This window comes from Schistocerca americana, chromosome 1 (assembly GCF_021461395.2).
Source record: "Schistocerca americana isolate TAMUIC-IGC-003095 chromosome 1, iqSchAmer2.1, whole genome shotgun sequence".
NCBI lineage: Eukaryota > Metazoa > Arthropoda > Insecta > Orthoptera > Acrididae > Schistocerca > Schistocerca americana.
This window is the reverse complement of record NC_060119.1, coordinates 795,733,636-795,761,181: the sequence shown is the minus strand read 5'-3', so window position 1 is coordinate 795,761,181 and position 27,546 is coordinate 795,733,636. Positions and strand designations below refer to the sequence as shown.

The 27,546-nt window shown below is 42.6% G+C and overlaps 2 protein-coding genes across 3 annotated transcripts in view; one reads left to right on the top strand and one right to left on the bottom strand.

The window, feature by feature from the left end:
• LOC124545647 (afadin-like) overlaps positions 1-15,445 on the bottom strand; it is a 106,092-nt gene extending 90,647 nt beyond the window's left edge. For both annotated transcript variants that reach the window (XM_047124596.1, XM_047124604.1), the window contains exon 1: positions 15,212-15,445. In XM_047124596.1, the coding sequence (XP_046980552.1) occupies positions 15,212-15,397 (186 nt within the window). In that variant the 5' untranslated portion in view covers positions 15,398-15,445. The remainder of the gene's footprint in view (positions 1-15,211) is intronic.
• A 302-nt stretch (positions 15,446-15,747) lies between these two features.
• LOC124612553 (pre-mRNA-splicing factor RBM22-like) overlaps positions 15,748-27,546 on the top strand; it is a 48,482-nt gene continuing 36,683 nt past the window's right edge. Inside the window, 1 exon segment of the mRNA XM_047140831.1 lies at positions 15,748-16,258. Within this exon segment, the coding sequence (XP_046996787.1) occupies positions 16,205-16,258 (54 nt within the window). The 5' untranslated portion in view covers positions 15,748-16,204.

Below are 27,546 nucleotides of genomic sequence, written 5' to 3'. Positions count from 1 at the left end.
AAATTCTTCTCACATGTACTGAGTGGTGCTGTGAAATACATCACTGTGTCTGGCCAGTATTACGTGTGCCAGTGTGCCAAATTCACAACTGATGCTGTAGACTGTAGGTGACTATAGTCATAGTTCATCTTTCATTGAGCAAACCATATTTTTGATTTTAGCAACAAATGGAAAACTGTTTTTTTTTTTTTTTTTTTTTTTTTTTTTTGCTGTGGGTGGCCCAGCACACAGATAGAATACCAGGCACTTTATGTCTTCTTCCAGACTGTCTTCTTTCTTCTTCATGCTAAGCTGGAGTGTGCATCTTAACTATGACTCTGAATAGCCATACTTGAGAAATGTGGCCCTCAGGTGCTGCAACACATTGGATAGACTCTCCTTTTCAGATATGTCTCTTTCTCTGAGCACCAGGGTGTTGAGCACAGGTGTGTATGTGCTGAATGATGACAGCTACTGACATTTAAGTATAAGTCCATGTGTGTCTTCTTTTCTATAGACAGAATGTTCCAGCATGTCATCAGTTTTCTTCCTTACCTCCTTACCAGGATATTCAGAAAAGGCACGTACCCATTTTCTTCTACCTCCAGGTGAACTTTATACTGTTGTGTGTGCTATTATGATGGTCCAGAAATTCCTTCAGGTTTTCTTCACCATGTGGTTTCATACACAAATGTATCATTAAAGTATTGGTAGAAAGTCTTTGGTTTCAGATGCATTGTTTCGAGAGTCGTTTTCTCAAAGTGTCCCGTACATAGGTTTGCAAAACCTTTTGCAACGGGGGGATACCACAGCATCCTTGTCTAACTGCTGGCAGAACCTTCCACCACACTGGAAATAGGCGGTAGTGAACACATGGTGGAACAGTTCTACAGTGCCTTTGTTGAAGTGGCTTCCTAATAATGTCAAGGAGCACTCTACAAGTACCCATGTGAAGAGAGATGTGACACTGAAACCGACCAAATCACCCTTGTCCAGAAGCACCTTCACAAACACAGTTGAGTTTTGACATGGTGCATACAGCGACCATCAAGAGGCTTTAGTAGCTGCACCAGGTGTTTCGCTATTCCATATGTTGAATTTATCGTGTTCACTATTGGACATGTGGAACTACCTTCTTGTGTATCTTTGGGAGAGCATATAGCCGTAGTGGTATTGGTGCTCCGGTGTACAGCCTTCTGCCCATATCCTTGGCCATTCCTGACTTGTTTAGGAGTGAGATGGTCGTCTAGTCACAGCTGCTGTAGGATCCTTTCATACTAGTTGGTAAGCTAGGTCTTATAAGAGCTTCTCAATCTTCTGCTGATCTAATAGCGCTGTTGAACTGCAACTATCAGCTGCTAGTATGACTAGGTCTTCATCATCTTAAATGTTGCATACTGCCCTGCGTCCTGCTGAGGAGATGTTAGCTTCAGCAGTTTTGCTTTGTCGAAGACCCTGCAGATCTCCCTTCTCATCTATTCAGCAGTATCAGAGGGAAGCCCCCGAATGGCTTGCTTGACATAATTAATTATCTTCTGTTTGGGTAATCTGTGTGGAACTGGTGCAAAATTTAATCACTTGGACAGCATGAATGTTGTTGTTGCCTTGTCCAGTTCCTTTCCAGCCAAACTGGTGAGGCCCTCAAATCTTTAATGTCAATGTTCTGCATGTGACCCTGGAAGTCAGTGGTATTTGCTTTGTTTCACGGTAGCTGTGCACTTGCAAAATATGAAGGTGTTACTATCTACTCACTCCCATGTGCAGGGCGAGACACTGAATGCTAGTTGCAGGTGGCATGTGAGTAGAGTACATTCAACTTTGTCTAGTTCTGATCTTATGAAGCACATGCGCTCCTGCACCAGGGCTGAACTCTCATGCTTTAAAATGAATTTTGTCCTTGTAGTGTTAATGGGGTACAGCAGGTGAGCGAACTATAGCATTGTGTCCTTGTCCCGGCATCTTGATTTGAAGTTTCTGCAACATCTTGAAGCTGCGCTGAGTCTCCTCCCCTGAAGAGGTGTGCTATATGAGAAAGCAGGCCTTCTCGGCAAATATCAAAGATGAATTCTTCTCAGGTTATCAGGCACGTCAAGGCTTTGTTATGCAGCAACATTTTGACAAGTTTCCTACTTGTCATCTTCAGGTGAGTGTAAGCTTCATGTTCACTTCGTATCTTTAGAGCCACTGGACTGCAGGTTCCTCTGCCTTGTCTGCAATGGCTGGGCTAGTCACTTGCCTCAGGAAGGGGTGTTGTGGATCGTAGTGAGGGGAATTGTGGACAGTGGTAATGGGGACTCCCAGCATGTTTTAGGGTCCTGGTGCTGCCTGTCTATTCCATCTGCTGCCTTGACTGCTTTCACATCAGAGCACTCTTGATGTATTCTTGCTAAATATAAATCTGCAGTGACAGAGCACAACTTCAACAAAGGTCATTGAACAAATACAGGTGTGCTGGGTGAAAAGGTTCAGGGACTTTATCATCAAAGAGGCAATGGAGATACGGGTCCATAATGATACTGTCAACCAGAATAGTGGTTTCCAACTGGGATCTGCATGGGATGTAGTGCTGGCAAGAATACATCAAGAGCACTCTGATGTGAAAGTGGCAAACATAATGGATAAAATAGACAGGCACCAATGCCAGAACCCTACAACAGATTAGGAGTTCTCCCCACCACCGTCTGTGACACCCCTTCCTGAGGTGCACAACTGGCCCAGCCATCACAGACGAGGCAGAGGAGCCTGTAGTCCAGCGGCTATAAAGATACGAACTGGATATGAACACAACACTTCACCTGAAGATGATAACCAGGAAACTTGTCAAAACAGTGCTTCAGAATGATGCCTTGACTTGGATGATAACCAAAGAAGACTTCGTTGAGGATAATGATGATTTTGGATGCAGGATACTCAACATAATGGTCATCAGAATCATGATTAAGTCAGCATGCCATTCTCATGCGTGGGCAAGGATCGAAGGGGTGTGAGATGGGAGATTTGGAGGGGTGGGGAAGGGGGGGGGGGGGGGGAGGCTGTTCCCATATGCACAGCAGTTTATAATGCATTAAAGTCAGCATCCCCTCCCCAGCATGGATGAGGCCCGACGGTTTACAAAATTTCAGAACCAGTGTAACACTGGTGTCAATGTCTGTGAGGATGGTGGGCTGATCTCCAGCCAAATCGAGAGCTGCCCTGATGTCAGTATACAACATAGTTAGTTTATAACACACACATAGCCAAAATATACTGAACTGAAAGTTGCACATTACAAATGTCAGAGTGATGGGCCCTGCTGCAGAGGCAAAAACCACATTTTAAAGGGGTGTGTAATATATGCAGTATCCTGAGCAGAACTTTCTTCCATCAGAGAAGTTGGCACAAAGTCTGTGGTTGGTTTGAGTAACTGCAGTTCGTTTTTTGCCACCTCCAACCATTCAACTTCCCACTGAGATGCATGATTCATCTAAGAGATAATGAGAACAGAGCATGCAAGGGGATGACACATCAACGTACATCACTGTCCCCACACATTTCTTTGGCTGCTTTATTGGCTATGTCACAACACGACACCCAGTCTACAAGCAGAGAAAATCTCCAACTTGGCCGGGAATTCAACCCAGGCCTACTGCATGGGAGGCAAGCACATTACCATTCAGTTAAGCAGGAGTACAACATGAGAGGCAAGCAGGCAGACAACATGAGAGGCAAGGGAGTCACAAAGGATGATTATTGTGGAGGGCTGTCAGAAGGGGGTTCCACTGGGATATGAGTAACTGTCTGCTAACCTCCACAAATACAGTGTGGGGGTAGCTCATTACATAAAATAAAAACATGGGACAGTCTGGTATGACTGACGCAGAGGTGACAGATGATGGTGGATTCCTTCTGAGAAGAATGGGAGGAGGAGAGCCATGCAGCAGTAGTCTACGTGACAGAGCAAAGTTTATTAGAGAGGGTAGTAGCCCACCAGATGTTCTGTCTCCAAGTGCGTAGATGTCTTGTTTGCAGCCACTCATATACATCTGGTATCATCAAAGCGAATGGGGGACAAGTAATCCATTCTCTAGCCAAACAGTCTGCAAGTTCAATCCTTGGGATACTCACATGACCTAGAGAAAGACAACTGAGCAGGCCATATGACTAACTGAGAGAAGATTATAACCGACAGACATCACAGGGTGACAATAGTAACATAGATTGATGGCTTGGAGACTGCTCATTGAGTAACTGTAAATTAAAATCAGTCAAGAGAGGCTTCTCCAATAAAATGTAGGGCTCTGCTAATTGCTATCAACTTAGTGTAAAAACACTACATGTTCCTGGCAACGAATGGTGTTACAGACCAGCAGTAGATGTAAAATCATATCCAGTTTTAGAGTCATCAGTGTGAAAGACAGCATCCTGAAAAAGTGAAAGAAACAGACACCAAAAGGTCATGGGGACGACAGACTTCAGGAGCCTGAAATAGATTGATCTAATTCGTGGCCTGGACCGAGACTGGGGAAAGGGTGGGGACATGGGAATTATATTCTGAGGAGGAGGTCCAGTTGGAGTGCTGTGAGGTGTATTGCAACTGGTAATCCCAACTGAGGGGAGGTGTCAATGGGTTGATGCCCCTAATACGTAAAAAGGATAAGATATGTCTACAGGACTACTTTAGAAGGCACCAGTGGCCAGTCGAGCTCCATTACAATGAACAGTGTCTAACAACTGCAAAGCTGAAGGTGCCACTGAGTCATAAACCTGGCAACCATAGTCCAACCAGGATTGGACCAGAGTCCAGCAAATATAGAAAAAAGTAGTGCAATCCATATCACAATAAATGTGGGCAAGGAAGCAGAAAATTTGAGGCTTTCATATACTGCTAGCCTTTAGTTGATGAATACGGGACAGTCAAGCCAGCTTTTTGTCAATGAGGAATCCCAAAAATCAAGATTGTGCCACAATGTCCAAGTGCTGGGTGCCTAAGAAGAGGAGGGTCAGGAGGTACCATGGTATGATGACAGAAATGAATGACCCATATTTTTGCAGGACAGGATTGGAAACCACAGAAAAGCATCCACACAGAGGCCCTTTAGGTGGTACCTTGGAGTTGCATTCAGCCATGGCTACCGACTGGCAAATACAAAAGTCACTGACATACAGTGCAGAGGTGCCCATCGGTTCAACAGAGGTCATTAGCCCATTGTTGATGGAGAGAAAGAGCACAGAGCCCTGAGGAAAGCCATTAACTTGGGTCTGTGGAGAGCAGAGTGTAGCACCAAACTCCAACTCGGAACAATTGATGGAATAAAAGCTGATTAATAAAAACTGGTAAAGTCTCATGTGGCCCATTAATGGGGGGTAAGTAAAATGTGATGGCGCCAGGTGGAGTACGTCTTAAGTAGGTTAAAAAATATTGCAAAGAGGTGTTTTAAATTAGAAAAAGCCTGTCAGTTCGAGAAACTAGAATAATCGGCAGGCAGCCATCCTTTCGAGTAGTTTGCAGAGCATGTTGGCCAGGATGCAACTGTCGATGGATGTTGGCTTGAGGATAGGAATGATGATACTATCTTGCCACTGCAAAACGAAGATACCGCCACACCAAATATGGTTAAAGACCCTGATGAGACAGTGCTAATGGGTGACATTCAGATGCACTATCTGACTGTGAATGGAATCATGGCCTCAGATTGTGTCCTGAGATGAGGCAAGAGCCTGATGCAGTTCCCAGTCAGTGAAAGATTCATTATACAATTTGGCATGGCGATGGTGAAGGAGGGGAGTTCTGATCAGCACTGGACGGTAATGGGGGAGGAGAGAAGTGGGGACAACTGTAAGCTACTACTCTCCCTTTCACAATAGTAGTTCTGGTTGCACAGGTGATCGCATCGGTGAAGTCTTCCACAAACTTGTAAATGTATTCTGCAAGAGTTGGAGAAGGTATCAGCAGGGGCGTAAGGCTGCCAGTTGGCTCTTCGAAACAACCAACATGATTATCAGTCCATCAGGTGGTTGTAAGGAAGTATCGGCATCACAGGAAAGTGGTCAGTGCTACAAATATTGTCATGTAGTGACAAATGTAGTAAAGAAACAACATGCAATGATTTTGTTAAGAAGGCATCAGTCTTCATGCAGCTGCACGTGCTGCAGCATCGATTGGTCACTAAGGGGAGACAAACCAAAATTGAAAAGAAGCCAGTCAATCAGAAGGCCCCTATCAGCCAAAATTGTACTTCCCCCAGGAGGTGGCACACACCAAAATCCTGGGAAAGTTGTTGCATTAAGATTGTCATTTCAAGGTAAGTAAATGCTCAGCCCAGAAGTAAATAAATGTTGCAAACGGTGACCACAGGGGCAGTTTTCACTTGCACTGACATTATTTTTAAAGTGGTATTGGGTGGAGGGGGGCGCACTCACTCAGACCCATCCAGATGATCTCTCAGGGCCAGTACAGTTCTGACAGGCTATTCAGTACCCTCAAAGAGTTCAGAGAGCAACACAGATCGCCAACCATGAGAAAATTGTTATCATTCTGGAAGGCAACACTAATATCCATGCAGTTCCATTGGATAATCATGTAGAGGGAGACTGGGTAAACCATGAAAGCATCGGGAGGACAGGCCATGCCCCAAGATCACTGTGTCACCAGTACGGTTGCAACAACATGGTAAATATTGGTTCAGAATACAATGGTGTGGAGAAATCTAGTGCTCCTGGGGGTCACCAAATTAGCCTTCTACTGAACGTTTTCTTTTTCTCTTTCACAACTTTTGGCAGCTGAGACTCTTGTGAGGCCTTATTTGCCATGGGCATATGAACAGAAGAAGAGCAGGCAGTCCTGGGATCCATTTCACTCAGCTCCTTCAGCCAATGGCTGATGTCAGGTTGCTTAGCTGTGGATTTCTGGGAGAAGTTTCCCCGAAAGAGAGCCCTGTAACTGGCAGGTGCTGGATGAGGATGCTCCTTCTTCAGCTGGGAGCGAGGATTGGTTCTCAAAGATGGTAGTGCTGGAACCACAAGATTTGGGGTCTACCTTCCCATGGTCAAGTCTGTTTGGGTGACTACCCAAGATCAATGTCGAGGGAGTAAATATGCCAGGTACTACTGACAACCTGACCATAGCAGTGGCAAAAGTCAATATCATTGAGGCTGGATAAAATTATTATATAAGGGGCATACAAATGAGAACAAGACAGATGGGAAAAAAATTGGCCAGGAGTGACTCTAGCACAGAGCAGACTTAATTATCTAGGTAGACGGTTAATCAATTCCGGAAATTGATAATCGTGACAATTTTTGCCTGTTATTGACACATACTGGAAAAATATTGGTCCCAGGGAGTCTGAGACTTTAAAGAACGTTTTAATTTCGAAGTATGAAGGCGGACAACAAATGACAAAAGAAATATTATTTTTGTGAGATTTAATCACAAATAAGCAATTTCTTGATTTTCTTTCCTTTACTTGCACTGGGAAACCTCAGTTCTTACCAAATTTCATGATCCTATGTGAATGGAAAGTACCCTATAGGTCCTAATGAGTGAACGTGCAAATATCAAAATACATGGAATAAATGGCCGTATCTTTTGATTCCACTGGCTTATAAGCTTCAGTTTTTTTTCACTGCCAACGGACCATAAACCTCTGTAACTGACATAAATGTCAATTTGATACATTTACTCGCTTCCGAAAAAAAAATATTTTCAACAATCAATCAGTCAGACAGACAGACAGACAGACAGACAGACAACAAAGTGATCCTATAAGGGTTCTGTTTTTCACCAATTGAGGAACAGAACCCTAAAGAAATTGAGTCAAGTACCCTAAAAAAGAAAGTGAAATGTTCATTATTTCAAAAGTATGTGCCATAACAGTCATCCCACAGTGATCGAGATAGTCAATGCCTTCATGAAAAAATGTGTGCTGTTGCCTATGGAACCATGATTGTACTCAGGCATGCACCTCTCCACTGAAGCAAAGCTAAAGCCTCTGATGTCTCTCTTTAGCGCTCCAAAAATATGGAGCCTGACCCATTCTCTAATATGGATCTCAAGCATGGATTATGTCATCTAACCAAACAAAACCAATTCTATCTGCTGACTGGAGGATGCTTCAAATAGCTGGAGATCTATGCTATGACTTCCCAACAACTTTGTTTTATGACACACTTCAAGCCAAGAGCATGCTAGACAGAATAAAAGAACAAATCACCAGACTCTTACATGGGAAGAGATCGGGACTGTATGGAAAATGTGTGGGCAGGCTCACATGTTGCCAAGGTTGTTAAGGCTATGCTGCAGAAGTATCACTGAGAAGCCCTTACACATCCTACGAAGGTGTTCGATCTCTCCCCATGCAATTTCCATATTTTTGTACATCTGAAGAAAGACATTTGCGGCCATCGATTTGTTTCAGATGAAAAGGTTCATTCCTGGGTGCAATCGTGGATCTGTAAGCAAACGCAAAATTTCTCCATGAAGGCAATGACCATCTTGTCTCATAGTGGGGTAAATATATTAACAGTTAAGGACATTACTTCAGAAATAATAAACAGTTCACTTGATTTTTTTCCCCATCTGTCTCATTTTTACTTGACTACCTCTCAGAAGTTTTCCAAGCTTCAAAGTATGAGAGACAATCTGTGAACATCAGCTCCTGGATTTTGCATTTCTTAATTAGGGTAGCTTATTTGGAGGTTGGTGATGGTGGTCATTCCCACAGTTGACACATACAGGTGGTAGGGTACACGGTGAATTTTCGTGAAGTGGCCTGCCAGAGTCTCTACAAATCAAATGTGTGTACACTGTGATTACATACCTTGTCTTTCCAAAATGCTTTGAGACTGGATTAATAGTAATAAAAAGAACAACTGTTAATATTGTGGTTTTAATGTTTCAGATCTTCTATGTAGTCTCCCCCAACTTTAATACAAAGCACAGAACTTTTATATAACTGTATGTAACTGTCAGAAAAGTTCTCCTTTGGGATGCTGTTTAACTCGCATGTCACACTGCACCTTCTTCAGTCTTGCCAAACACGAAGGGACCCAGTATGCATTATTTTTTTCCCCCCTATTGCTAACAACAAGTCTTGTCACCCATGATGATCTTTTCCAGAAAGCAACTGCCCATGTTTAATTGTAATCAAATTGCAGTACACACTCATGCGCTGTTGGTTTTGTTCAAGAGTCAAGATGTGTGTGACTAACTCTGCACACGTTTTTCTCTCTTTCAAAACATTCCGTAGAATGTCTCAAACACTTGATTTAGAGACACATTCAGTTCATTGCTCCACTGCAATTTGTGAACCCATAATGTCGACACACTATGGCTGCACATCCTATACTTAACACTGCCTGCTCATAAATGACTTGTCAAATGCACATTTGTTGTTTACAATTGTTAGTTCGCACGACCTCTGCAGTTACTGCTGTGATGATGTCACTTACACACTTGGGATAAAATTAGTCTGGAACTTTTGGACAGAAAGTGCATGCCCAAAATGCTAGCATTTAAAGCTCCCAACCAAGAGTGGGAAATATGACTCCACATCACAGTGGTAAACCGTGTCTTACATCTTTTCTGAAAGGGAATCTCCCTCAAAAGCAAGGATGAATGTGCTGGAGTCACTCTTGTTGTCTGGTGTGTCTTGACACACAGTATGTATAAAGAGGATCCCTGCATCTCCAAGTGTTCATACAACTAATCCATCTGCAGTATTAGGTCCCACTGAAAAACTAATCCCTGTACTATGTTTGGGTTCTTATGGGGTATTGTGGTAGCAGGTACATCACGAAATTATATACAATAGAACAATGCCTAGAACTTGGCTTAAGATGGAACCATGTCTTAATGTACTCAGGGATGAAAGCCTGCCAAATATATTTTCCACTGAGAGAAAGGGCTCTATCTGCCAGGAACAAAATCAGGAAACGAGGAAAGTAAATTTTTGCAAATCACTTGGTTTTGATTTCTTTTCATGGTGTGACCAAGGAAGGAAAGTTCATAGGATCCTAATAACCTGCATTGAATTGTGATCTGTCTAAAGAGACTGACAACCCCTTGTGGCCACTGCCCGATAATTCTAGTCATATTACACACCGTGTTGTTGCCAAGTCTAACAAAGCCTCTCCATACGAGTGCCACCGAGCCAAAGCCGAGACCACATGGCATAATGGCCTGCGTCCAGAGTCACAGTACCCCTAAATAGACAGGCACCTACTCCATGGCATACAGCATACACAGATGAGTTGACAGCTCAGGCACCAACAGTGTGAACCCTGCATGGTCAGGGGGACTACTGCCGTATGGGTAACTGATCCCACCCCCCTCCCCACTCCATGGCCTGGCTACCATGCTGGGTGCTGTTCAACCTTCCCCACATATCCTGTAAAAGGAATTTGAAAAGGTAGAGATTAAACCCAGATGTGAGGAGCACACATAAGTTAAAAAAATATATTATAAAATAAAGGGAACAAAGTGGAAAAGTCTGTAACTGATATCCTAAGAGTGGGATAAGTCGTCAGCTGGGAATACATCCTGGAGAATAAGTCTGAGAAAAGACACCATCAGAGAGTAAAATTGCAGCACAGGAAAATCAGTAGTAGTGCAATGGCTTGGTGGCCCACGCTCTTCATATTCATTCTCAAAAAAAGCCTTGAGAGCCTCCTGGAGGGGAGATAGGCAGAGGGTGATCATTCAGAGTGTGGAATGAACTGATATGTTTCTCTGCTCTTCCTGGAACAACAATACTCAGAACTATATGGGTAAGCATAAGGGTACTACACTGATGAAAGGTATTCCTACACTGAATCATATTGAATTCCAGTGGATGGCAGTCTATCTCCTGCCTCCCTTACTATAAAATTCATGTGGTAATTACAGTTATTGTGATTATCATGAGCCACTGGTAGATTCTTCATAGTGGGATATATAATGTGTAAGTAATGTCTGCGATCTTTTTGTTGGTATTTTTCAGTTGCAGATGCTGTTAATGTACTTTGTTTTCACTATGCCATTTCATTCTGGTGGATGGCGGCTTAAGTCATGTTGTTTACTAGTCTAGTGAAGATGGTGATATGTTGGGGGGTGAGAGGAGGGGGAGGTTTTGGTGGTTTGCAATGGATTGTGTAGTATACTAGACACAAAAAGGTAGTCCTGTAAGTCTGGTAAGTTTCCATGAAAGAACGGAACATTTTTGTTGTGCCTTCATTGTTGCCATGAAAGAAATTCAACAATGTACAGCAACCAGTTCTTTATCGACAGCCTTCTGAATTGGTCAGCCTGTTGACTGTGACTACAACTGCAAAAATTGAGTTTTGTGCCGTTATTAAACATTCTCATTTGCAGCATTGGACTACTGCACAAATCAAAATAGAACTGGATGGAGTTCACATGGACTCTGCTCCACCATTGAAGACCATCTACTTTTGGACTAAAGAATTTAAACATGGTCAGATAAGCACCAAAGAAAAAGTGTTCTCTGGCTGTCCAATTGAGGTTACTGCAAGGAAAACCATTCACAAAATCGGTGATACAGTAATGCAAGATGGCCAAATAAAAATTCATGAGATTGGTGAGACTGTAAGCATCTCAATTGAGCGAGTGCATAATATCCTGCACAGAGAATTAGCTATGAAGAATCTGTGTGCGAGGTGTGTGCCCTAACTGCTCACACTCAAATAAAAATGCATCTGGCACAACATTTCAGCACAATGTCTGGTGATGTTTTATGGCAGCTTGCAAGGCTTTTTGTGCCAATTTGTGACTGCTGATGAAACCAGAATCCATAATTATACACCAGCATCAAAACAGCAGTCAAAACAATGGACAACTGCTGCTGAAAGTGCACCAAAAGTAGGGAAAAAGCATTTGACAGCTCGTACAGTAAGGTCCAATGTTTTTTGGGCTTCACAAGAGAGAACTCTCATAGATTACCGAAAAAATAATAACAACAATAATAATCATAATAAATAAGTAAATAAAATAAGAATGCAGAACTGTAACTGGACCCTATTATGCTTCACTGCTGCTTTGTTTGAAAATTGTGTTGGCCGAAACAAGACCAAAGTTGGCAAGCAAAAAAGTACTCTTCACCAGAATAATTCACCATCCCACACATCAGCGACAACAGTGGTGACTGTGCACGAACTGGGCCTTCAGTTGGCTCCTCAGCCACACTATTAACTACATTTGGCCCCAAGTGACTTCTTCATGTTCCCTAATTTGAAACTTTTGGCTTGCTGGAAAGAAATTTTTATCAAATGAGGAGGTGATAGTTGCGGTCTACGAGTATCTTGCACTGTTCAACAGTACCTGTTTCTCTGATGGGATTAAAAAGCTGAGAAATCACTGAATATATCCCTCAAACAAGACTATGTCAAGAAGTAACGTGGGTTTGTTAAGAAACAGACATTATTTTCTTGCTGTTTTCCAGACTTACCAAGCCACTGCCGAATGTATTTATAATGGTGTTGATGACACTGTTATAGGTCAAGATACTACTGTTTTACTTTGACCAATGACATTACTGTTGTCACTATTTTTTCACAACATGAACATTAGAATACTTTCATATCAAGGTTAGGTTGGAAGATTACAGTCTGGTATCGAGTTAGCAAAGCAAACAAATGGGTCAGAATACACTAGTCCTTTCCCCACCTCTGTGTCCAACACATCCTCCCATCTCGATGTATCTCCTCCTCCCTACCTTCTCTGTCTCTTCATCTTGTCCACCCCCTCTCTTTCTCCAGTTCATTTACCCAATATCTCTGACAATATCTTCCGTCCCCTCTCTCTTTTCATCTCTGCCACCTCCTCCTCCTTTTCCATCTGCCCATTAACCATCTACACGCCCACCTTCCTCATGAATCTTCCTCTCCTCCTCTCTCTCCATCCATTTCCTCACCCCCATCACTCTGTTCATACCCTCCTCTATCCATCTCAACCTGTCCCCAGCAATGGTCGTTGGCACATGTAGCTCCTGCAGTACAATTCAATAAAGCAGAACTGTACCACTCCCACAACATGCCAGTCAGTCAGGGCAGTCTACATAGCAGGGGCTTGCAAATCATTTATTTGCCCCTGATGTACAGGCCTCCATGCAAAGCAGGGTCGCGCAACTCCAACACAACAATCCTGTCATGCTGGCAGTCTACATGTCAGGGTCTGGAAAACTGTTCCTTGCCTGGTATGTCAGCTCCACTGCAAATCAGGTTGATATAGCAGGCCGATACTGCTCCCATAGCACACACCTGTTATGCAGGACAGCCTATACACCAGGCTGGTAAAAAACGTGTTTTTGCCCATACATCCGCTCCTGTTTGAACTAGGAGATGATGAACTCCACAGCACTGATACTCATGAGGCCTGCTGTTTCTGTACCAAATTTGAATGATATTGACCCGAGCATTTGGGAGGAGATCACAGACACACACTTTGTTTTATATATGTAACAGATTGTGCACTCTAAAGTTATGTTTAAATCCCTGAAGAATGCCCCTATTTTTTCCATTGTGATATGAATTTTCAAGTTCTTAATGTGTTTGAATGTATTAATAACAAGAATGTCCCAACTCAAATCCTCATATTCCTGTGGGCAACTTGTTAGTTTGTCTGTTTAATTTTGCTAATGTTTTCATGTTGTTGTTATATCACTCACTTGTCATTTCTTGATGCTCATACCTCTGCCATGTTAATGACCTCATCAGAGCATTTGCTTGGTAATGCATTGTTAACTAATCCCATAATTTCACCTTAATATGCTCTAAATAAATAGCCTTACATATTTTAATGTTTGTGTCCGATTCTAGTGAGGTCTAATGGAAGAGTATTTGTCATTTCACTGTTTTATATGCATGACATTAGCATATGTTTGTCTGTATTGTGAATAGCTGTACCCCATCTCCAGGTCTCCCAAATTTTCTGATGATTCGACATACACATATAGGTTATGAAACTGAATTTGTCTATGAACAAACTCAAAGAGATGTGAATATTAACAACCAGGTCATTCTGAATTACAGTTAATAACAATGTGCTTTTCACATTTCTTTGTGGCTTATCCAACTCAACATTCTTTCTGAGATTGTCACCCGCTGAGAATAACATATGGGATTGGTTAGAAACAAATCACAACTTACTTTTTTGTAATCATGTATTTTGTTTACTAGGCAGCATGGTGGTACTACCTCCAGATATTATGATGCAAAGCAACATCTTTGGATCCATCATCTGTGGGCATCAGATGAATGAAAATTGTACACTGGTTTTAACGTGATTGGTGCTTATGGAATCAGTGTTTATTCCTTGAAAGGACAATACAGTTCGCTATGTTGCTCAAGAGATATCGTACAAACTGCTGCTACAAAAGGCATTAGGTCTCTTGCATAGCTGATACAGAATCTAACAGATACCCCATCAATTCCAGTGGATGTCCCTCCCTCAAAAGACTTTAGCCTACATTTTGACTGTGTGAAGACATCTCTACGGGTCTCATTCTCATCTTTGTGTGAAGATTGAGATGACAAGCAATAGTGCAATCTTCTTAACTACAGCAACTTGAACAGGCCAAATCTAGCATTTCAATCTTCACTTTATAATCTTAGGTTACAGTATCGGTGCAACCAATGAGGAAATGAATTGACTAAATTTATCAACTACCTGATATTATAATCGCCAAACAACTAGAGATTTATCTTTAAACCAGCATATGAAATTTTGCAAAATTTCACTGTATTTAAGCAAACAACAAAGGAAAACACTTCAGGCACACCGTACCACAATTCATGGAAATAAACTCTCTATTAACCAAACTATGGGAAACTGCTAACGGCAGAAAATACCAACACTACAGAGGGAGCGGTGGGGGCGGGGAGAGGATGCAGGTTTTACACATTTCCATTCCAACACATACCTGTTAGCTCCCTTATATATTTCCCTTCGTGGCCTGTCTCTACTACTCTGTTTGCTTAAGCCACCGAAGAGATAACTAAAACTTAGCAGTAAAAGTGAGTTTCAAATTACAAACACTACTTTGTCAACAGTACTTATTTCCCTCTTCGTTTAGTTTCATTACTTTCATGTTCCGTCTTCTTTACAAAACAACAAACTAATGAAGTTTCCATTATTAAACTTTCAGTCATTAGGAATACAATGAAGCACACCGGTAGTTGGGCGTTATAAGCAATCCGTAAACTGTCAGTGAGACCAAACAGGATGGTATTCCTGTCCACAGAGAATACCGATACTTACTTGTTTGACAGCACTATGGGAGTTAAATTCCTCACACACCGACTGCCATGTGTTAGATCGTATTGCAATTGACAAAATATCGAAATTCTCTGGTTCAACCAGGTTAAGATGTTTTCTTAGAATATCAAACAAAATAGAACTTTCTTCTTCAGAAAATGGTGAACAACGTCTTATTACTTTTGCCATGAGCACTCCCTAGTATATCAAGCAATCTAAAACTACTTTTCATTGGCCACTAAATATGTAATTCGAATTAAACAAATGTCTCCTACATCTTAAAAACCTGTCAATGTTATTGACCGTTCTTTGTCTCCCGGTGTAAGATGTCTGTGATTGAGCATTACCAATTTAATTTATGTTTCTAAATGAAGAAAAAAATATGAACCAAGAATTGTCTTACAGTAGTTCCTTTAATAACAACGTGATGTTGACCTACAATAGTCTTTCTTAAGGATTATGTGCATATTTTTTCTTTTTTAATACTGGATACTCGTAAATTTCTTATGTCCCATTTTCAACTGCTAAGTTGGCGAATCTGAACGAATGCGGGAGACGATTAGTGTCGAATTGTGGATTGATCTTGCGAGACCTTTTTTTATTATTATTATTATTTACAAGTTATAGTGCTAATGGCTGCAAAAAAGTAAGGACTGTAGTCACACTTTTTTTAGAAACAAGGAAGAAGAGCCGACATACAGTGTGTCATGTTTAATAACTGGGAATTTAAGAGAATAACTGTAATAAGAATACCAACGTTACCATCATTATAAAAAGTACAACAGCCATTGTATAATTCGTTGTCTCGTTAGTACGTACATATTAAAAGAGTCTTCTGCAGTTTTGAAGTGCAGCGTGTGGTTGTTAACTGATTTTTAAGAATTGCAAGGGCAGTAGCAAAAGCGAAGTGTTTGAACTGTTGCTGTCATTGCAGACCAATATGGATCCCTCTGCCTCCTGAATCACTGAAATTAACGTGCTCGCGAGTAGAACGAAATGGCAACTTCGAAGACATCAAACACCTACAACCGTCAGAATTGGGAAGATGCTGTGAGTACTACAAAAAGCTGATTTGCGGGCTAATGTGTTTTCTTTTAATCGTATTCCAAACTGTTGGCTTGCTCATTAGATAAGTTGTTTAACCGCGCTTGGTGATAAGTGTTCCCTACGTGACGATGTGCAGCTGAAGCTTCAGGGATGTTTCTGTATCGAAGCGTTTGTTGTGTGAAAAACAGAAACACGGCAAGTAAGTCAGAACTACCGAGGGTAGCCCTATATGCTAGATGGTCCCTCGGGGTGGGTGATATAAAAGTAAACAGCTTTGATTGTGAAAATGGTTGCACAAAAATTGGGAGTTTGCTGTTCAAGTCGTAGTTTATGCTGGAAGTAATTCTGACCCTAAAGTTTCCTTCATCTGTAATAGAATTTTGTTTATGAAAAGTATGTTTTACTAGATACTCAACTTTTTTGTCGTTTTATTATAGTTGAATGGTGTACAGGTTGAAAAACGGAGGAAGACCGAAGGTGGTCTCCAGGAAAATATTCGGCCTACTGTGTGAAACCAATCTTTGGGTTGTGCATCAGTTACAAATAAGTGCATAATGGTGACAGGTTAACTAGCTGAACTCACTGGCAGCGTAATTTTGTCAAACAGATTATCCCTATGTAAACAGTAAGATTTCCTAAATGCTTGTAAATAATTTGTTGTTTTGTAGATGGACAGTTGAATTTCGACTTTATAACAGGCCTAGGCCTACTATTTGTTAGTATGAATTGTCAAGCACTATAATCCTAGTAATTCAGTCCATGTAAGTAATGTTTGATAGTAGACAGCATTAATGTTATGCGAACTGTTTTGGCTTATGATTTTCGGTATTCAAGAGCACTTTCCCCCAAAAGGCAAAGGTCCCGAGTTCGAGTCTCGGTCGGGCACACAGTTTTAATCTGCCATCAGCGCACACTCCGCTGCAGAGTGAAAATTTCATTGTGGATTTTCAGTATTCGTTTTTTACTACAGTAAGCTAATAAGCTACCTCCAAATCATAGCAATGTTTTCTGTAAATGCTGTATTTCTGAATATTGGAGTTATGTTTCAGCTGCCAGGGTAATTCTTATCCTCTGTCCTTTCTTTTGCAATAGCAAGCTTTGTAGACTCAGTTTCTTTTTAATCTACAATAATGCTCTATTTATTACAACTAGAGTTGCACTGGTTGCCCATTCTAGAACCAGTTATATTTTTAAAAATAATAATTTGTGGTCATCACAGCAAACTGTGCAGAGTGTTGGACCTAGTTGAATACAGGAATGTTTGAATGTATAGCAACTCTGATTAAAACTGCAGTCTTAAAGTATGTAAGGACAAAAACTGAATAGGTAATTTAGGAGGAAAGGTAGTAGCACCTGATAAGTGTGGTACAATAATTTACACCACTATAGACTCAAAAGTGCAAAAATTGGTAATAATCAGTATTGTGTATAAAAGGTGCAGGTAGAATATTTAGGGCCTTCTTACTATCAAATGAAAGGTATAATAAAGATTGTACATTTCTGCATAGGAGAGCAAACCCAAGCCTTCATCTAGCTGTCCTTCATTTAAGTACAGTGCCGATACAGCTCCATCCTTTATTCTAGTGTGTCCAGCTCAGCACGTGCTCTATCTCTAATGACCCTGAAATTAAATACTAGATACTTGTTGACATAAAAGCTACTGCCATTCAGTCTTCATCAGTGCCTATAGATCTGATAATAAATTTATTGCTACCTATTTAATCTGAAATGTGCCCAATTGAGAAAGCCTGTCCTGTCTCAAGTCCAGCCTTTTTGAAACTAGTCAAAGGTAGTCTTGTTCTTCAAACCATACAAGGAAAAATTCACTAATGAACTCGAAAACCTACAATGCATATGAAAATATTCACATTAATAATTTACTCATTTTACATAAATAGTTTAAAAGGAAAATAGTAAGGAAGCTATTAACTTATATCTATTGCTTTGTCACCACAATCTGAATTCAAAAATGGTGAATATTGTTACTTTTATTAAAAATTGATGATATTAATAAAACTTCAATGGAGCACAGTTTGCTATTAAATGAGATTTGAATCAGATTTTTTAAATGGTGTTTACATTTTATGTAGGTAGAATTGCAAATGTTTGTTAAAAATCGTAGGTTTCCTAAACTGTAACCTTAGTGAACTACAGGTTAACATTATTTTATTTGTTAATTCTTCCTTTGTCCATTCAGCACAACGCTATGCGACAAGTCAGATAAACTACAGAACTATATCATACTCAAATTAGGGTAGGCGTAGGTAAGAATTGGGCAGGAAAGTGTCCATGGCCTTATCTACATTTAAAACTACATACATACTCCCCAAGCCACTATACAGTGCATGGCAGAGGGTACCCTGTACCACTACTAGCCATTTCCTGCTCAACCAGAAATAGAGTAAGGGAAAAATGACTGTTACATGGCACTGTATGAGCCGTAGTTTCTCTAATCTTTGCGGTCCTTATGCAAAATTATGTTGGCAGCAGTAGAATCATTCTGCAGTCAGCTTCAAATGACAGCTCTCTAAATTTTCTCAAGTGTTCATCAAAAAGAAATCGTCTCCCTTTCAGGACTTTCCATTTACGTTCCAGAACCTGCTCCTTAGTAGTTGCATGTTGTTTGAACCTACTGGTAACAAACCAAGCAACTCTCCTTTGAATTGCTTCTATGCCATCCTTCAACCTGGTGCAGATCCCAAACACTCAAGCAGTGGGCAGCATTAGTGTCCTATATGCAGTCTCCTTAGAAAATGAACTACACTTTCCTAAACTTATCCCAATAAACCAAAATCAATCATTCGCCTTCCCTACTACAATCCTTACATGCCCATTCTATTTCATATTTTTTTGCAATACAATGCCTAGATTTTAGTTGACGTGATGTGTCAAGCAGCAGACTACTAATGCTGTATTCGAACATTATATGTTGGTTTTCCCCACTCATCTGCATTAGTTTACACTTTTCTACATTTAGAGCTAGCTGCCATTTGTCACACCAACTAGAAATTTTGTATAAGTAATTTTGTATCCTCCTACAGTCACTCAATGTTGAAACATCTTCCTGTACACCACAGCATTGCCAGTAAACAGCCACAGATTGCTGCCCATGATTTTCCTCAAGATCATGTATCTTTGTAGAAAATAACATTGGTCCTATCACACTTCCCTGGGGCACTCCTGATGATACCCTTGCCTCTGCTGAGCACTTGCCATCTAAGGTTGTGGGTTCTGTTACGTAAGGAGTCTTCAAGCCACTCACATATCTGGGAATTTATTCCATATGCTCGTACCTTCATAAGTCTGCAGTGGAGCACCTTGACAAATGCTTTTCAGAACTTAAGGAATATGGAATCTGCTTGTTGCCCTTCTTCCACAGTTCGTAAGATATCGTGTGAGAAAACGATAAATTGAGTTTCACAGGAGTGATGTTTTCTGGAACTATGCTGATTTGTGGACAGAAGCTTTTCTGTCTTGAGGAAGTTTCTTATATTTGAACTGGGAATATGTTCAAGAGTTCACAGGCAAACCGATGTTATGGATATTGATTTGTAATTTTGCGAGTCCATTCTTTTTACCATTCTTATATGCAGGAATCGTGTGCTTTTTTCTGGACACTCAGGACTGTGTGTTGGCTAAGAGATTCATTTTAAATGCAAACCAGGGAAGGGCCAATGCTATAGAATACTCTTCGTAAAACTGAATTGGGATTACATCTAGACCTGGGGACAGTATGTTTGTACGATTCTCCTGTGAACAACTTCTTAAAAGTGCAACTTAAAGCTTTGGGTTTCCTTTTGCTATTTTCTGCTGTCACATTAGACTCGCCAATGTTGACTGGATAGAAGCCTTAGATCTGCTTGCTGATTTTACGTAGGATCAGAATTTTCTTGTGTTCTTGGAAAGATCTTTCACTAAGGTATGACAGTGGTAGTTGCTGTATGCTTCATGCAGTGTTCTTTTTACAGCCACACAAATTTCTACTAATTTTTGCCTGTCATCGTTTATGTATTCTCTTTTGAACCTAGAGTGCAACAGCCTTTGCTTCCTCAGCATTTTCCGAATTTCATTGTTAATCATGATGGGTCTTTTCCAGTCTTAATCCACTTGCTCTGCACGTGGTTTTCCAGATCACGATTTACAGTCCGTTTAAACTTTATCCATAATTTCTTATATGTCCATCATAGTGAGTCTAAACGATCTTACCTCATTGTCTAAGTGGGATGCTACCAATTGCTTACCTGCTCTTTCTAGTAGAAATACTCACATAGCCTCCTTGATTTATTTAATAACTTTGGTAAGCATAGTCACAATATCATCGTCACTAAGCTCTCTCTCTCTCTCTCTCTCTCTCTCTCTCTCTCTCTCTCTCTCTCTCTCTCTCTCTCTCTCTCTCTCTCTCTACTGACAGTGTCAATAAGGTCAGACCTGTTTGTAGCTAGAAGTTCAAAAATATTTCCATTGCATGTGGACTCTCCAACTAGCTGCTCAAGACCATTTTCGGAAAACGTGTTCAAAAGTACTTGGCAACATTGTCTGTGTGTATCCCCTGCAGTGAATCCATAGACATCCTAGTCTACATTCGGTAGGTTAAAGTTGCCTCCAACTAATATTGCATACTCTGGGTATTTCCGTACTGCTAACCATAGACTTGCCTTGAATGACTAAAATTATCATGTTGGACAGTCGGGTTTCTGCCAGTTATTTACGTATTTCGTGCACGATATTTAAATGACTTGCAGTCTTCTTCAGATATTATCTGATATTGATTCAGTGTGGAACGAGTCTGGTATTTATGCCTATGTTGTGCTAGGCTCTCCGTCTTCGATCCTTGTCACATCAGGCGCTCTGTCCATGGTACACACTGACCAATAGCAGCCACTGTAGAGCTTTCTTCTAGCCGCTGTGCATGTGATTTATGGTTATTATCCATTGTCAGTCTTGCTATGAGGTTCTGAATGACATTCAAGTCATGATAGACATTTTATCTTCCGATTGTTGTCACTTAACCCCTCCTGTGATCTAGGATGTTCTATTGCCATGTTGTGCTGTGTCAGGCATTCTGTCCTAGGTCTGTGCCTGTCAGGAGTGGCTGAAGTGTTATTTTCAGGCCACTAGTGTTAAGATTGCCACTTGAGACTTGGTGGAAAGTCCTCAGGTGTTGGGTCTGTTGTCCGAGGTCCCGAGGTATCGTCCTTCGTTACATGTACTGGGAAGTTGTCTCTAACTCCATCTTTGTACTTGTGTCCCCTGAGGTCTTGACGTTGCCTCTGTTATGTTCTCGGAAGGTCGAGTGGCGGGTTCAAGGCAGAGCTCAACTGAAAACCTGTGTCAAGGTTAATGTGATTCTCCGTGGCGTTAATCTTGATAGAATCTTTGATAACACTGTCCCAGTATCTCGAAGGTTGCGTTAGAATCTTGGCATCATTGTACACCGATGTGTCAAATTTTGCAGTGTTGTATTTATCTGGACACAAAACAGTATAAACAGGTGATAGTAAAGTAGAAGCAATGTAAAGAATACAGAACGTAATCATCTGCAACATGTGGAACAGTAGACTTGATTTTTTTCTTCTTCTTCTTCTTTTCCTTCTTTTTCCCCCCACCCCAGCTTAACGGGCTTGCACATACATTCTGCCAACTGGTTAATGTGCTCAGTATGGGGTGTGACAACCTCAGGAACCAATACAGGCTTGACAATGACAGGACATGCTGTGAATGATGTCATCAATCTCATGTTGAGACAATGACACCCATTCTTACTGCAGAGCTGCTCACAAGTCTTGAAGAGTTGTTGGTGGATGCCGACGTGATGCAGTCCGTCCCCATAGTGTATATCAGATATGCCCTGTGGGATTCAAATTGGGAGAGCGAGCAGGCCATGCCATGTGTGCAATATCTTCTGTTTCCAAAAAACATCGACCACCTATGCTCTATGAGGTCGAGTATGATTGTCCATAAATACGAAGTCTGGACCCACAGCACCTCGCAACTACTGCGCATGAGATCCCAAGGTCTCACAGTGCCTGCCAGGAGTTAAATCTTGCTGGCTCAGCGGTAAAATTTCAGGAAGAGGTGTTAGAGGGGTCAACATAATCCCTGTCCACCCCATTAGGAATTCTCCTCAATATTGGTCTCCTTCCACAATGTTTGGGTCCTGAAATTGTGTTCGACATGCCCTCCAGATATGAACCCCCCCCCCCCCCATTCGACCATCCAGGTTGCATGTTGATGGCTACACTCTAGATGTCCCCTTCTGTGAAGACATGCCAGAGGTAAACAGAAAGCAGGTCTTCAACAATAGAGGCCACTCTGCTGAAGCCTTCATTACAACACGTCCAGGGGATGCTGCAAGGTCAGGTTACAGTTGCAGTGCACACTGGACTCACATTCGGGAGGACGACGGTTCAATCCCATGTCCGGCCATCCTGATTTAGGTTTTCCGCGATTTCCCTAAATCGCTCCAGGCAAATACCGGGATGGTTCCTTTGAAAGGGCGCGGCCGACATCCTTCCCTAACCTGATGAGACCGATGACCTCGCTGTCTGGTCTCCTACCCCAAACAACCCAACCCCAACAGTTTCAGTGGAATAATAAGGCAGTACTGTCATGCCCTTACGGGCAAGTAATGGTCCACTCATTCTGATGGCACACTATGCCATCAGGCTGCATCAGTTTGCGACTCTCCTGCTTCCATTCTTCCTATGGTCCTCCACAGCAGAGAGTCTGGCCTTCCGCTGCAGAGTGTCTGTAGGCTCTTCTTCATGCCATACGGCACCGTCTCTGACTGTGTACTCAGCAATTGTGGATGTGGGACTACCCTGCAAACACTATCCTGCTTGATAGGTCCCCTGAAGTCACTGCTGGCATGCTTGACCATGGATTAGAATGACATCTTCGCTGCAGAACACGATTGTAGTGATATATGTTGACAGTTTGTATAATTATATCATGAATTAGACACAGGACAAGGAAACAGCAGTTTGTTGCTTTAATTTTGGACACCAGTGTAGTTCATAGAATGACTGAGTTCTAAACAATGCTCAGCAATCGCTGACATGATTGCTTGTCTCAGTCTGGTGTGCCTTTGGTGTTCTTTGCACATGATATCAATGGTTTTAGTCATCTGGCCAATGTATGACACACTACATTCACATGTTATGTGGTAAATGCCCAATTCCTGCAAACTCCGTCATCCTTCACACTCCTTAGCAGAGCCTTAATCTTGGTGGTTGGGTGGGACACGCTCTTTTATGTTTGAGAAGAATTTTGCTGATTTTGGTAGATGCAGGCCCAACATATGCCAAATGTGCAGCCTTCTTCTTTCTTCTTATACCTCTGGTGGGGAAACAGGGTGCAGAGCCTTTTGAACATCTCAAATATCCATTTTTGTAGAACACAGATTTTAGGTGTTCTGTCTCTGTCCTCAAATTGTCAGGATCTGACAGAGTTCTGGGTACATCATTTTACTGTGCTGGATGGTGGCAAGTGGTGGCTTGCAGGCACAAGTCGGTGTGATTGGATTTGTGGTACACACTATGTCTGGAGGTACCATCTGACTTCCTCTTTACTAATACATCTAGGAATGGAAGCAATTGATGTTCCTCCAGTTCCATGGTGAATTTAATGTTAGGCTGGTGTCAGTTTAGGTGGTCCAATAAAACATCAAGCTTTTTCCTCACGTGGGTCCATGTAACAGAGGTATCGTCCACCTAAAAAGCATATTGGTTGATCTGGGACTGATGTAAGTGCGTCCTCTTTATGTCTCCATAAAGAGATTCGTCACCACAAGTGGGAGGGGGCTACCCATTGTCACCCCTACCATTTGCTTGTAGAATTGACCCACACATAGGAAGTACACGAGGTCAGTATGTGCCTGAATAAGTATAGGTGGCTGGCAAAAGATCCAACAATTATCTTGATTTCACCTAGACCTGTTATACATGACCAGATTAACTTCCAACTCAGATTCTACCCAAAATAGAGGCAATATTTTTGTCAAACGCAATGAATGCTCCCCCTCTTGTCTTTTTGATATACATTCTGTGAATCAGTGAATATCTCTGAGCTTTTTGCGTTGGGTTTCAACCATCTCTCCATCCTGAGAATAATTTGAGTGTGAGAAATTTCCTGGAGGGCAGTAAATTAGGCCATTTTGTTTTGGGTACACTGGCAATTTACTATTTAAACTTGACAGTCAAAGTTTCACTACTCTGAATGCTGTCTGATTTCACTACCTGTGTGTCGTATGGCAAGCATTCATTAAAGTATTTTAAACTACCTGTAGCCTAAAAAACCGCCATGCGCACTCCACAAGTATTCTGCTATCTGAATAGCTGCTTCCTTTTTGTAATGTACCCCTGTCCTATCAAGGAGACTCTTACAATGCCCACCCATTAATGCAGGTCCAAAGATCTACAGCCAAGACAGTCACAGAGACGATGAAGCCTTTGGTTGAGGCCTTCCACTCAGCTCCAAACCAAAGGAGCCTGATCAGATCGGTGAATTATGCTGCAAATTGTGAACTCTGATTGCATCCCTGTGCAAAGCCAGAAGTCTTCACCACTTTTGCCAGCCGTCTGTACAAACAGGATGGTCTCTGAACCCAAGCAAAAGGTGTCATTGGCGCCAACATGAGCCACAATGTGCAAATGACTGCACCCTGCACACTTGATAGGCACAGGCAAGGACTCATCCACACCTCAGGTAAGGGGCCCCCCCGGCAAACATATAGTGTGCACATTAGCTTTCTTCTGACCCTCAACATAGACACTGGACTCGCATTCGGGAGGACAACAGTTCAATCCCGCATCCGGCCATCCTGATTTAGATTTTCCTTGATTTTCTTAAATCGCTCCAGGCAAATGCCGTGATGGTTCCTTTCAAAGGGCACGGCCAACTTCCTTCCCTGTCCTTCCCTAATCCGATGAGACCGATGACCTCGCTCTCTGGTCTCCTTCCCCAAACAACTCAACTCAACTCTGACCCTCAACACTTGTTTCCGTAAGGGGCTCCGTAATGTCACTTACATTATTGATGGAACCATCCCACCATTCACCTTAGAAACTTTGGAAAACGTGGATAGCCGCAATGGGTATGAACCCCATTCCTGCTGAATGTGATCCCCCCTCCCCCCAGCCTGCAGGTCCAGGGGTTAGAATAGGCCCAAGGTATTCCTGCCTGTTGTAAGAGGCGACTAAAAGGAGTCTCACACATTTTGGGCTTCGTGATGGTCCCCTGTAGGGTTTGATCTCCAGTTTTCAAAATTTTCCTGAAGAGCAAGCCATTGGGGAAGGGTGCCTTACATGGTACATCGTGTCCATCATGCGCTGAGACCTATCACATCCTTCGTCAACATGGATCTGCACTTCTGCTTGTTCTCCAACTGTTGGGCGAGGTGACCCTCCTGGGTGCAGATTTTTCCATCAAATGTGCAGTATCATTTTCTACACTGATGGTGGTTGATTGTAGCCCCCTGACCATACAGGGATCGCTCTGCTGATGCCTGCACAGTTAACTCCCCACATATGCCAAGGGGTAGATGCCCATCCCCCTGGGGCATCGGGATTCCCGGCAATGGCCGTCCTGCCAGGTGGCCTTTGCTGCGGCTGGGTGGTGCCCATGGGCAGGGCCCGTTGTTGGAGTGGGTGGCATCAGGGTGGATGACATGTGATGAATCGTAGTACGTCATCTCTTGCTGGTGATCAAACACCAGCAGTCTCTAAGCGTTCACGGGCTCAGTTCAATCCACAGAAGTACGACCCCAAATCATTCCCCTCCCTGGTCACACCATGGGGGGAACATCAGGCTAAAGATGGCGGCAGCTCTTATTCGCCCTCGGAACCTTGTATGTTCGAGAGCTGATGGGGAATCTTTCATGACAATGAAGCCTCAGTTTCATGTTGAGCATTTAGATGCCAAGATTGGGGAGGTGGAGGGCTTGTCCAAAATGAGATCTGGGTCAGTCTTGATCAAAACAACATTCTCTGCCCAGTCATGGGTATTAGTCGCTTGTGACAAGCTGGGGGATGTATCTGTAACCATCACACCCCATAAGCACTTAATTGTTGTCCAGGGTATCATATTTCACAGGGACCTTCTTTTGCAGTCCAACAATGAGCTGTATGCTTATTTAGAACACCAAGGTGTACATTTCATTCGGCATGTCCACCGGGGTCTGAAGGTTAATTAGGTTGCCACCGGTGCCTTCATCTTGGCCTTCGAGGGTGCTGTATTACCCAAGAATGTCAAGGTGATGGTCTAACGCTGTGATGTAAAACCCTATATCCCTCACCCAATGCTGTGCTTTAAATGTAGGAAGTTCAGTTATGTCTTCCCGCTGTACTTCCAGTGTCACATGTCGAGATTGCGGACGCCCATCACATCCCAATATTCCATGTGCCCCGCCTCCCATCTGTGTCATCTGTGGAGAGCACCATTCGCCTTGCTTGCCAGACTGCAGGCTTCTCCAGAAAGAAATGAAAATCATGGAGTACAAGACCCTGGAACCAACTGACCTTCACTGAGGCTAAGAGGAAATTTGAACACTTGTTACATCCTGTATGCATGACATCGTATTACGCTGCCACTACAACAGTTCTAGCCCCATCAGCTCCGCCAATCTAAGTCACCTCTCAGAGCCAAAAGACTACACCTAACCCCTTGATGGTGGGGGGCGCTTCTCTCCCTGTTGCTCCTGCACCACCAACTTCAGGAGCAACACACCTCCAACCATCGGGGACGTCCGTCCCCACTTCCAAGCTGGGGAAGCGTACAACTTCTTCAGCTGCTCTTGCTAGGAAGGGGTCCCTTGGGTCACTCCGTTCCCAGGTTTCTGCTAGTGGGAAAGATGACACACGCCAGTGACTGAAGAGCCCAAAAGCATCTGGTCACAGGGCTTCACGCTCATCCTCCATCCCAGAGATTGAATGAGTGAAGTCCTCCCAGCCAGGGAAACCCAAGGAGCACCAAGAAAAATCCAAAAGGAAGGTCCCCAAGACCAAGGGAATTGCCGTGGCGCCCACACCACCGCTACCTCCAAGCTCTGCGTCTGCGGATGAGGTGGAGATTCTGTCGTCCACTGAGTATCTAGATCTCGCTGGTCCCTCAGACAAAACGCATATAGACTGCCCAGGCAAAAAGTCGGTGGCAGCAGGTGACCCTGAAGCGTAAACCGCCTCATTGAATGTTCCATGCCTTCCCAGTCTCACGGTAATGTCATTCTCCTGTGGAATTGCGGTGGCTTTTTCCACTGCCTGGCCGAGCTACGGCAACTGTTAAGCTTTACACCA